Raw genomic sequence first — 11,932 nt, forward strand, 5'->3', positions numbered from 1 at the left:
TTTCCCTGAAACTGGCTGCACCTAGAGCCCTAGCATCAATGTCTCTGTTAGTTTGGAAATGCTACCACTACCATGCAGAGTCTGCTTTCTAAGAGGGACCCAATAAAGAGGTACTGAATGGATAGAATACTGCCTCCATTTTATAGATGTGGAAATGGAGAAGCAGAGTTGAGTGACTAGCTGACCAGGGTCACAAAGTGAGCGCTGAGCAGTCAGCACACAGACTCATTATTGGATGTCAATTCCCATTTTGCCTGTGATGTTAAATTAGATATTTAGAAGGTCAGTGTGTAAAAGAGTGAAAACCTTTCTTTGTCTCTGAATGAAGAAAAGACCTAGGTTTAAAAAAGAAAGGAAGGAAGGAAGGAAGGAAGGGAGAAGAAGAGGGTTCAAATTAGGTAGAAAATAAAATTCTCCCTTTCAAGGGTTATTAAAATCCACTGGAGCATTCTGGGGGAGCGGAGACCTTTGTGTATAAGACAGATGTGCTTCTCTCTGGAGTGGGTGCTGCCTGGCTTATAGGGTAGGGACCAAATGACTTTTGAAGTTCTCAAAATCCCTTGATGATGAAACAGAGTCTGGAGTTGAAAACCCTCAGATGAGAGGCTACCTGAAGAGGCCCATGCCCCCCTTCAGTTATCATCTGTTGATTTCTTACTCCAGGCCAGAGAGGAACAGGTGATGAAAAGGTGCCCCAGCTAATTCTGTTTTGGAGAATTTGCTAATGGCCTTGCCAGCCACAGGAAGCTCCTGAGACTTGCTAAGTAGGCAGCAGACTGGTGGGGGTGCCTCAAGGGGGTCATGAGCAAGGAGATCTGCAGCCCCGTGCAACCCGCAGGAATAGAGGGACAGGCAGCAACTCTGGAGTAAAGAGGGGCCGACGTCGAGTAGCCTGCCTGGGAGCGACCACTCTTCTGTTTCTCTGTGGGGCTCCTTTAGGTTAATTCCAGCCCCCAGAGTGAATCAAGCTGTGCTTCTGCCCACGTGGGCTGCCCGACAAAGGAGAGGGTCTGAAAGCCCAGCAGAGCAGCTGGGCACAGGCAAGTCAATTTCCCACTGAGAGAATGAGGTAGCATCCCCTTGTGCTTTTCCTCTTCCCCCAGGAGGGAGTCCGGTATGCCGACCATGAAGATTAACGAGGGGGACTCCTTGAGGGGACCCTCAGAAATTGATACAGTTCGAGCCGCTCTTCCAGAAAACCGTATGCTTTGCCTCCTTCAGACCCAGAGGGTGATAGTAAATATAGCTCACTTGGATCTGAATTTAAACCTAGTAACAAGTGGGAATTAGCTTTTAAGTGACCCAGAGCAGGACCTCAGCTCCTGATTACCCTGCAGGAAGCCAAACTATTCCTCACATGAATGACCTTCCTAAACCAGATACTTTCTGGTGGTGAAGGATTTCACCATGTCATGGCAGAAAAGCCACTGAGCAAATGAGTTTCTACCTGTATTCTACTGACGGCGTCCTTCCCGGAGTAGAGCAGCCGAGTGTCGGCAATGAGACAGGCCTCGTCTCCCGGCTGGGGGTGGCCTTGTAGGAGTTCTCTGCGGAGCTTCACGTTGTGAAGGCTAACTCTCACCCTTTGCTCCCCCACCGCCGTCCTTCTTTCCTGAGGCTGAACATAAATTCTTGTCCCTTCCTTCCTTTGCCGTGTATGGAGCCCTGGGATTAGATACTACAGAATGTGTTTTCTGGAATGGTGTAATCAGATTTCATAAATGCAGCAAATCATACCACATATATTAAGCCCCGACTACATACATGGTTTAGGCATTAGGGGACAAAACGGCTGTCTCCTGGAGCTTCGATGTCAGCAAGGGCGACACATTACAAAAATAGTAAAACAGATATTTCAGATAGTGAATGTTACGGAGACTGACTAGCAGGGAAATGGGACAGGCAGTGCAGAAGGTAGAATTTTGGGGGAAGAGGGTGAAGGAGGAAGATACCAAGATACCCAGGGGAAGATCATTCCAGAGAGAGGAGCAGCAGGACACAGATGCCTGGTGTTTTTGAAGATGAGAAAGGAGGCCCCCGACAGTGGCGAGGGATGGGGAGGAGAGAAGATGGTGGGGAGCTGCCAGGGGCTGGGGGTGGGGGTGGATCCCATGGGGCCCCAGCGTGGCTGGGACTAGGCAGGGAAACGCTGAGTACTTCAAGCAGAAGAGGGACATCATCACGTTTACTGTTTCACAGGCTCATTCACCTGCTGTGCTGGGAGTGGACTCCAAGTAGCAGGTCCAGGGGCCACCAAGGCGATGGCAGGGACAGAGGAGAGAAGATGCTGGTGAGAGAGGTGGCGAGAAATGTTCTGGCTCTAAATTATTTTGATGGCAGGACCAAAAGGATTGGCTGATGGCTTGGAGCAGGAAAGAAAGAAGTCATGCCAAGGCAGGCTGAGCAGAACTGCCTAGTTCAATGGCTTGTGACTGTCCCCCAGCAGAACCCAGCATCCTAGATGAAGACCGAGAAGAGGCCAAGAAGGGAGCAAGCTGGTTGAGGGCACAAGCCATGGGCCCTGTGAATTATGTCAGGGAGAGAAGGGTGTAGATGCAGAGTTGATGCCCAGAGGGAATGGCGTTGCCAAAAGACCAGAGGGCTGAAGGACAGACTTGAGGGCCGGGAGAAGTACAGGAGGCTTGAAAGCAGGCTGTGTTCACCATGTGTGATAATTGGGATTTACGGTCTCAAAGCTGCAGAAGGTCTCCAACATGATGATTGACTCTAGGTGGCTGGGAGCCTGGGGACAGGTCTAGTCTTAAAGAGTTTTTTCATGTGGACAGTGAAGCCACCCAAAATGGTAATGAGAAATGAAGTGGGGAATGAACCGGATGCCAGGTTTTTCCACGGATGTGGAAGAGTGGCTAGTAAGTGAGCTGGTGGAAATAGGAAGAGGCAGGTGAGTTTTTAAGGTGGGACTTTTTTGTATATATACATAAAGAACAGTAGATCGTTTGCAGGAGGTCATAAGAGACTGAAAGACTGGGGCATGGGAAGATTCCTCTGTGTGGGAGAAAGCTTCGGGCGGGGACACGGAGAAAAGGAAGAGTGTTTGCCAAGGTCAAGGGTAAGGGGAGAGCTGTTTGCCATATTGCTGGTCCTGCAGGAGGCAAGGGAAGTCTTGAGAGAATGAATTCGTATAGAGCCATGGTTCCCTAAATGTGACCTGGACGAGCAGCAGTGGCACCTTGGAACTTGTCAGAAAGGCAAATTCTCAGGTTCCATCTGAGACCCACACCATCAGGAGCTCCGGAGGGAGCCAACAATCTATGTTTTCACAGGCCTTCCGGGTGGAGATCAAGTTTGATTCCTGAGGCTGAAAGTCAGGGCTGTGAAGGCAGCACAGAGCAGCCTGGAGAGGGATGGCAGGAGGAGGGCGGACAAGGGCTGGGGGTGGGGGAAAGGAATTTGTGGTGGAGACAGCACCAAGAATGAGAAGGATCATTGCCCTCAGGTTTTCATAGGGAATTCTGTGAAATTCAGTTCAGTGGGAATAGACTGAGTTCTCAGCCCCACCCCCCCCCCGCCCCCACCCAGCGACTAATGAAAGTGGTGACTTAGGACTGCCACTCGGGGGATTTTTGTCATAGCATCAGGGGAGCCTTTAGGTGGTATGGATGCCTCCCAAGATTCTCATTTCATAGTGAATTTCACAGCCTGGGGAATAAAAGCTCACTTCTGCCCCGGGAGTCACTTCCTCTCACTCAAATAAGACTATTTGCCCCAATCTCTTGCACTCCTCGGTTTCAGAGTCTCTCTCATAGCATTGGGAAAAGCATGATCTCCTGGAGAACCAGTAACGATTAATCATCATCATAAATAATAATAATAAAATAACATCTCCTATTGTCTGGCTCTTCTCTCAACTCATCTTACTCCAAATACTATAACGGCTTATTTGCTATTTTCAATTACCAGCAAGGCCAGCAGAGGCTGGGAGCTCTCTGCTGGTCTTGCTTACCCCTGGCATGCTCTTCCCCACACATCCCTGTGGCTCATCTCCTCCCTTCCTCCGGCTCTCAGCCCCGGGGTCATCTCTTCACTGAGACCTCTCACGGCCACCCTGATTAAAATCTCAGGGCCCTACACAACACTCCCATGCCTCCCTCTCCTGTCTGACTTCCTCCCACTTCCTCACAGAAGATATTATCCAGGTGATGTATGTTGCTTCCAGAAAAGCCCCCTCCCACTAGACTGTAAGTGCCTCAAGGGTGAGGAATTTTGTCAGTTTCTCCTTGACCTGGCATGTGCTAAGCCCTCAGGAAAAATTGTATTGAGTGAATGAATAAAGGTATGCTTCCTGGGTCCGGACGTTATGCTGCAGAAACGGTTTACATTTAAGGTCACTTTTAGTGTCACCATAATCTTAGAAGGTGTGTATCATTCACCATCGTTGAACAGAAAGGGAAACTAAGACCCAGAGAGGTTGAGTGACTTGTCCAAGGCCATACAGCTAGTCTGTGGCTTGCAAACAATGCCGTGGTGCCAGTTCTTAACCGTAACTCTGGGCCTGAGGACTTCAGTCCCCATGGTTTATTCTGCTGTCTGAGAGGTCCTGGCTCCCTTCTAATAATGAATAACTCAGCTTCTCTTTTCCCTGATGAGGCCGAGTCTGCATACTCCCTGCTGTCTCTCCACATGCATTTTAAATTTGTTTTTTTAAGATTTTATTTATTTGACAGAGAGAGAGATCACAAGTAGGCAGAGAGGCAGGCAGAGATGGGGCGGGGAGCAGGGAGGGCAGGGAAGGAAGCACGCCCCCTGCTGAGCAGAGAGCCCAATGCAGGGCTCGATCCCAAGACCCTGGGATCATGACCCAAGCCAGAAGCAGAGGCCTTAACCCACCGAGCCACCCAGGTGCCCTCTCCACATGCATTTTAACTGTTCCTGAGCGCCTTGCATTTTAAAGACAGGGAAAACAGATCCTTATTTTGGATAGCCCAAGACTTCTGTGAAGCTGAAAACTGGGTAAAATGATAACTCAAAATACCTTGTTATTTTTTTCCATTCTCGAGTTAGTGACTTCTTGAGATGCAGTGAGAAAGCTAATGAAATAATATTCCTAAATTTTCTCAGTGGAAATAGGAGGAATCAGAAATACTCATGCACTAGGAACCTAGCATATATCCTGAATATAGCATGCCGTTTATGGATGTCGGCTTGTAAGCACACCCCAGAGTTAGATTATCTTGGTTTTAGGAGATTTATGGTGGTGCCTGGGCCTTTCCCACCTGGTCTCAGGCACGCATGCCGCTGCTAGTGGGAAGTATCAGCCTTTTCTAGCTAGATATTACCGTTGTGTTATGAGAATAGTAAATACGCTGGAGAACACCTCCTCAGCCGTCTCTGTTCCTTGGCGGAGACAGTTATAACCGGGGCCCGGGGTTTGGGATGCTATTTCTAATCACTAGAAATAAGAACATAGAGCCATCAACAAAAAGCCTGGGAAAAGGAAACCTAGACTTCCTATCTGGCCTGTAGTCTGATCGCCCACGTTTTTCCTCCCCCGTTCTTTCATCTAGTACATGTCCCCCTCCTCCCGTTGAAATCAACATAGCTTGGGGAAGCTGGGTGGCTCAGTCGGTTAAGCGGTTGCCTTCAGCTCTGGTTATGATCCCGGAGTCCCAGAATCAAGCCCCGCATCTGGCTCCCTGCTCGGCAGGGAGTCTGCTTCCCCCTTTGCCCTTCACCCTGCTCATGCATGTTCTCTCTCTCTCTGTCTCAATAAATAAAATCCTTAAAAAGAGAGAAAGAAAGAAAGAAAGAAAGAGAAAGAAAGGAAGGAAGGAAGGAAGGAAGGAAGAAAGAAAGAAGGAAGGAAAGAAAGAAAGAAAGAAAGAAAGAAAGAAAGAAAGAAAGAAAGAAAACACAGCTCTTAGACTAGTCCTTCTGCTTCTGTCTGAACTCCAGGAACAAGGAGCCCCGTGCATTCTTACCAAGACTCCCTCTTACTTGGCATCTATGGGCCAACTAGGAGAAGTCCTCTATGAGAAATAGTCACCCCAGATTTGCATTCCCCAAGACTCTCCCTCCTATATCTTCTTAAATTGGCCAAACATTACCATCCCCTGAGCATCGGTACAAAAGAGCGATGGAAGATAGACACAGTTTTAAAACTTGACTTGAGCCCACACTGGCTATATGACCTTGGGTAGGTGACCTGGCCTCTCTCTTTCTGAATGTCCAGATGTAGAGGAGAGGGACACTCATATCCATTTTGCAGTGTTGGTAGAAGATTGGAGTTCATACATGTGAAGTTCTTGACAATTGGTAGGCCATTAATAAGTAACGGGCGATATCATAGCCCTTTATGTTCTAAGGCACCGTCTACTTGATCCTATTTTAACAACCTGAGAATTTAAAAATCCTGCAAATCTGAATGGGTTTCTGGACCGAAGTTATTTATAATGCAGTTAAGGTGCTGGCTATGAGAGTTTGGTTGCTAAAGGATTGGTATCGCCTGGGGTGGAGAGAGATCACTGGAAAGATCATGAATTACATTAATTTAATTAACACTTCTTTTAACCTGCTCTGTTGTTTGGCCCTGTGCTAGCTACTCAGGACATGGAAGTAAGATCTGGCGCCTGTCCTCGTAGGCAATGGGCTAGATAGAAAAATAAGGAAATCATTGCAGTGTCTGGACAGAGTAGGTAGGGGTAGAAATTTTCTTCCTTCCAACCCAGAAAACCCCTACAGCGATGACTATGTCATTACCAACAGCCCAAAATTCACTTGGAATTGTGACATGGAATCAGGTTGCTATGCCTTTTGGCTGACAGGGGGTCAAGTGGGCAAAGTGCTCGCTTGGAAATCCGTAGACTTAGTTTCTTCGTTCCCAGATTTAACACCGGATCGGAGACAAGAGTTCTGCTCTCCAGATCTCAGTTCCCAGCTGTTGAGAGGGGAATGTGAACAAATCTCCTTTCTGACAGGTTTAATACAAAAATATTTAATGATAAAGGACTTCAAGCTCCGTAGGAAAAAAATGCCAAGGCTATACACATTCATTGCCACTTTGCCACTTGACCAAGTTCGCATGAGCAATGTATGCCTTGGAGGAGAAAGCTAAGAGTTATAAATTAAACTGAAAGATTACTCATTTGGAGTTGCAGGATGTACCAGGTTCTGCCTCTGTGTCACACACAGCTGTGAGCTTGTCTTTGTATCTGGTCTGGGCAGCCCTAGCAAAGGCTCTGCCAGCCTGCAGTCATGGGGGCCACTCCTGGTTCTTCACGTGGCTCAAGCTTCACCTGACAGTGCTTCCCTCCATCCCTGAGTCAAATTTCGGTCCCCCTGGGCTTCCCTGTGCTTTTGCAGGACCCACTTGGTACCCCAGCATATATAACCTGGAAGTGCAGGGGAGCTAATGCTTCTTGGGGGCGAATGTGAGACGTCCCCACGGAGCCATCAGAGATGGGAGCTGACGGTAGAGTCTTCCTTTCTCCCCCTGGACGGACCAGCGGGGATCCAGCAGCTTCCTCTCCCGCAAAGCGCACCACCTGCTTCTTAGCACGCCCCCTACATTCCCTCAGACTCCTCTCTGGCCTCATTTCCTTCTCTCCTCCCTCCAGCTTCCCCGGGACTGCACTTGCCAGTAAAGTATTCACCTGAGATTTTTTTTTTTTTTTTTGCTGCAGGCACTGTATTTTCAGGAAACATGGGTAAAGACAAAGAATATTATAACTGAAGTTGACCTGCGATATTCTAGTTGAAGGTTTTCATTTTTTTAGAAAAGAGAGCAATACCCGACGGGACTGAGATAAAAGTGAATTACTCAAACCACGGTCTCCGGGCTCCAGGTTCTTATTCTTTAAGCCACACATCACACACACCCACACGTATATGTGTAAATACAGGTAGACACATGTCTCCATACACATGCACACATGTATGTTGTGTGGCTACATACGTGCATTTAAAATGTTCTTTATTTGCCTTTTCTGCCCTCAGAAATAGCAGATAAGATCTACAATCTCTTCAATGGCTACACCAGTGGGAAGGAGCAGCAGACTGCCTATAACACCCTCCTGGACCTGGGCTCCCCCACCCTACATCGAGTCCTCTACCACTATAACCAGCACTATGAGAGTTTTGGAGAATTCACCTGGCGGTGTGAGGACGAATTAGGTCCCAGGTAACCAAGAAACTCCATTACTGCTTACAACCACCTTAGCTCTTTGAAATTCTGTACCTGTCCTCCTGCACCCATGGATTCACAGAGATTTCCTGGGTGACCTTAGGAGCTCGGAGAAATAAGTCCTGTGCTTTTATAGAGCTCAGTTCATAGCGATTAGTTTTGGGTAAGCTGTATTTAAGTAGGGAAGTCATGAATACATTTCCTGAACTCTGAAAAAAATCTTTGCCCTTGACCCGTTTCAGCCACCTCTTTATCACGCTGACATAGCATTCCAAATGCTAAAAACGGTAGAAGCTGGAAGCCTCCTTGCTTTGTGAAAGAAAATTAGGAATTTTATTGAAGAAGTTATACGAAAGTATTTATTACGTATGAGCTTTGCGTATACAATATGCATTTTACAGACGTATTTTCAGCTCAATTGCACATCCTTTGGAAAGACAACATGGAGGTAGCCAATTGACATCTTTGACATCTTTGTTGGCCAAAGTTAGGACAGTATAGTTTTTGCCAGCATCCCCTGGCCCCGAGGCCATGACTTTTCAATACTCAGTACCCACTGCTTTTAGGTTTTGCAACACAGCATTCTTAGAAAGAGAGAAATTGGAAGAACGTGTACAGATAACCACCTTCCTTTTGTTCCATTCATCATGGCTACATACTCCTGCTCTGAGAAAAACAGATTTTGGTGGAAATACTGGAATTATAAGATAGATTCAGTGAAAGAGGCTTGCATGGAATGTTGGTACCTGTATGTCCTTGAACTATTTAGGGGTTCATAAGGGATAAAAAGGGGGTGGCTCATTGACTCTTTTTAAGGAAAAAAAAAAAACAAATGGAAAGCAAATGAAGACAATCCACACAATGGAATGGAATTCTCTGGCACTTAAAGAATTCTTGCATTCCTGCCAAGATGCTACACGAAAACATCACCCAAATGTTGTCCCATCTATCTGACCGCTGATTGAACTGGAGGGAGACCAAGTGTCAGTGTGCTTCTTGTGACCTGAAGTTATAAACTCTCCAAAAGACCACTGTTCAGAACATTCCCTCCTATTCTCTTACTTTTAAGAGAAGGAAGAAACTCAAAATGATCTTCTGAGACACAGTGATTTCATGTGTAAGTTTAGGAAGAATCTTTCTGCATTCTGTAGATTATTTCCTGCAGTTATTATAAAAGTTGATAGTCCTCGGGAAAACAGATGCCATGGCTGTGGACCAGAACACAGAGGGAAGTATGTAAGGGACTTCTCATTGGCTTTGTCTCAGTTTCAGAAGAAATCGAACCCTGAGTTAGAAAGTAGATACGGATTAAGATATGTCCTCTCTGCTCCCTACCTTATTACTCCTGCCCTCATAATTACTTATGCTTACTGTTATCCCCTCTCTCTGCTTCTCTCCCAAGCTGCCTTCCCCCTCTCACCTCACTCTGTTTCTTCCCTCCTCTCTGCTCCCCACCCTTTCCTCCCTCCTTCTGACATTTATTGACTATATATATATACAGTTCTTGGTTAGGGAACATAAATGTCACAATTTGAATAGCACTAACATTGCATATATCATCTTGATTTCCAAGGGCATTAGGATTGCTTTTAAAATTTCTCTCTTGTAACTCAAGAGTCGGAAGGAAAATTGGTTAATAAAGCAAGTGAGCAGGGGAAGAAGTGTGGCTCCCCCTGTAAAGTTAGGCATGCTGCTGACTTGACATTCTCTTCCCAGACTCTCCTCCCTGGAAACCCTTTCATGTGTGGTGCTGGTTTTTCAAGGCTCTGTATTAGAAGACACTGTGTAATTTCATTAGCTTCTGGAAATCAAGATTTACTCTCTGGTGTCATGGGGAGAACCACCAAAAAGGAAAAGCCTTCTGCCTTGAGATGCATCCATCATCTTTGGAGTTGGTCGTGAGTGTGAACAGAAGAGGGTCTGTGGACCACACACTCCCTGTAAGCAGGCAGAAACGACCCCCTCAGTTCAGTTAAATCCCTTCCCTTAACTTTCACAGAGGCCTCCAGATTGACTTGTGGGTTGAACTACTTTGACAACAGCATTGGTTGCATTGCTGCTAAGAAAGAAGAAATCCACAGGCTCTGAGATGATCAAGGGCAGACCCAAATAATTTTTTTTTTTTTAAATTGAGCTATGGAAGTAGCCACAAGATCTCCATGGGCTAATCAAATCCTTTCTTTTCCCATGTTCTTGTCCTGAGGATGATGTTCATGCTGCCTTCATTCTCCCTTCACTTCCTCTCCCTCCACCTTCCAAGAATTTGTCAACAACTAATGACTTGTAGTGGGATAAATTAAGAGGAAGGGCCACCAAAGTCCTATTGATGACGACTTTTGGAAGCCTGCTTGGCCCAACCACAGAGGCCAATAGACGGAGGAGAGGCCATCTGCAGGAGATGCTACGTAGGTGGCAGGCGGAGTGTTGGACTTCCTCTGACCCACCACTGAAGTGGGAGAAAATACGACTGCCTTCCGATGAACTCGCGTTCTCTCCGTCCCTGCTGGATCTCCTCACCTTCCCTCCAGCTTCCTCTCTGCCCCTCTCAGCACGTCCTCCCAGGAATGTGGTGGTCACGGCCAGACAGAAAGGGAGGAATGAAACGAATGTGCTTATTGTTCTTTGAAAGGTCATTCTCAATGGAGTGCAGAAACTTCCATTTTCTTGAAAGAATTGGTGACCGAATTAGAAAAGCATTGGTTCTTCCCATGAGAAGTTAGCCGAGCAGCTGGTAAATCCTGTAAGGGTCGCTGATCACTGAGCTTTTCAGAACGGCATTTTACGGGAGGGAGCTCATTCAAAGAAGAGAAACTTTGTGGGTCTCTGGGCACTTCGGGGTTCAAAGAACAGGAGGAACAGAACTGAGTGAGGGAACGCTGCTCCGTCGCTCAGAGCCGGTGAGGTCTGACAGCTGGCTGACAGTAGCCCCTGTGTCTCTCACTGGCAGGGGCACGGGGGAGAAGGCTGTGCACCAGCAAGACGGTTGTGGTGACAGCCTCCCTCCCCAGGCTGCACGCAGAGGCCACCAGGCTCTTGCCCCGGCCCGGAGGGATCCCTGCGCTCCAGGGTGTGCGAACTTGGAGCAACCTCGGTCTCCTCCACTCCTTTTCCTCCCTGGTGATCTGCGACAGCCCTCCTCTTCCCCCTCTCTGGACTGGGTCTCCATGGTGGTGGCCTCCCGGCTTTCCAAGGGAGAAGACGGAGTGGAACAGGCGCACACCTGCACACTAATTAGGTCACGTGTGCCTCAGAGAGTCTGCATTTCCCCCTGGGGCGGGGGGCCCTGTGTCAGTGTGCACCAAGGGCACTGTTGTCTTCACTCGTATTTCGCTGTCACACCCTCCATCCGGGCATAATTAGTTACATTTGATACCCTCCGAAGTTCAGTATATCAGCTGTTTCTGCTTAGTTCTAAAATAGCCTTGAAAAGGGAAATGTTCACTCCAACACATTATTTGTCGTTTAGCGATGGTAAATTGCCGGCTGTAAAGAAAACGGATTTGATTTGTCTTTCAAAACTGCCAACTCTATGATTTTAAAAGGGCATAAATTCCCACTAAAATAGTTCTTTTCCTTTATTTTTCCTTATGGCATTTTATTTCTCTCTTTTGTTTTGCTGCCTGCCCCTTTTACACAGCCAGACTTTTCTTTCATCCATCCATCCATCCATCTACCCATCCCTCCATCGTCTATCCATCCATCCACCCATCCCTCCATCGTCTATCCATCCATCCATCCACCCATCCCTCCATCGTCTATCCATCCATCCATCCATCCACCCATCCCTCCATC

The 11,932-nt window shown here is 47.3% G+C and overlaps 1 protein-coding gene across 6 annotated transcripts in view; it reads left to right on the forward strand.

Annotated features, from left to right (window-relative positions):
• The window catches only part of LOC111150676 (astrotactin 1), a 320,695-nt gene that overhangs the window by 305,593 nt on the left and 3,170 nt on the right, over positions 1 to 11,932 (forward strand). For 5 of the 6 annotated variants that reach the window (XR_002640811.1, XM_022508208.1, XM_022508210.1 and 2 more), the window contains one exon: positions 7,954 to 8,137. Coding sequence is in view for 5 of the 6 variants with exons in the window: in XM_022508208.1 (XP_022363916.1) it covers positions 7,954 to 8,137 (184 nt within the window). In the remaining variant the exon portion in view is untranslated. Of the gene's footprint in view, positions 1 to 7,953; positions 8,138 to 9,856; positions 10,264 to 11,932 lie in introns of those variants that run through there. The other variant, XM_022508212.1, reaches the window with a different exon arrangement.

The sequence above is a fragment of the Enhydra lutris genome, unplaced genomic scaffold (genome assembly GCF_002288905.1).
Source record: "Enhydra lutris kenyoni isolate GAN:26980312 unplaced genomic scaffold, ASM228890v2 scaffoldscaffold24, whole genome shotgun sequence".
Classification (NCBI taxonomy): Eukaryota; Metazoa; Chordata; class Mammalia; order Carnivora; family Mustelidae; genus Enhydra; species Enhydra lutris.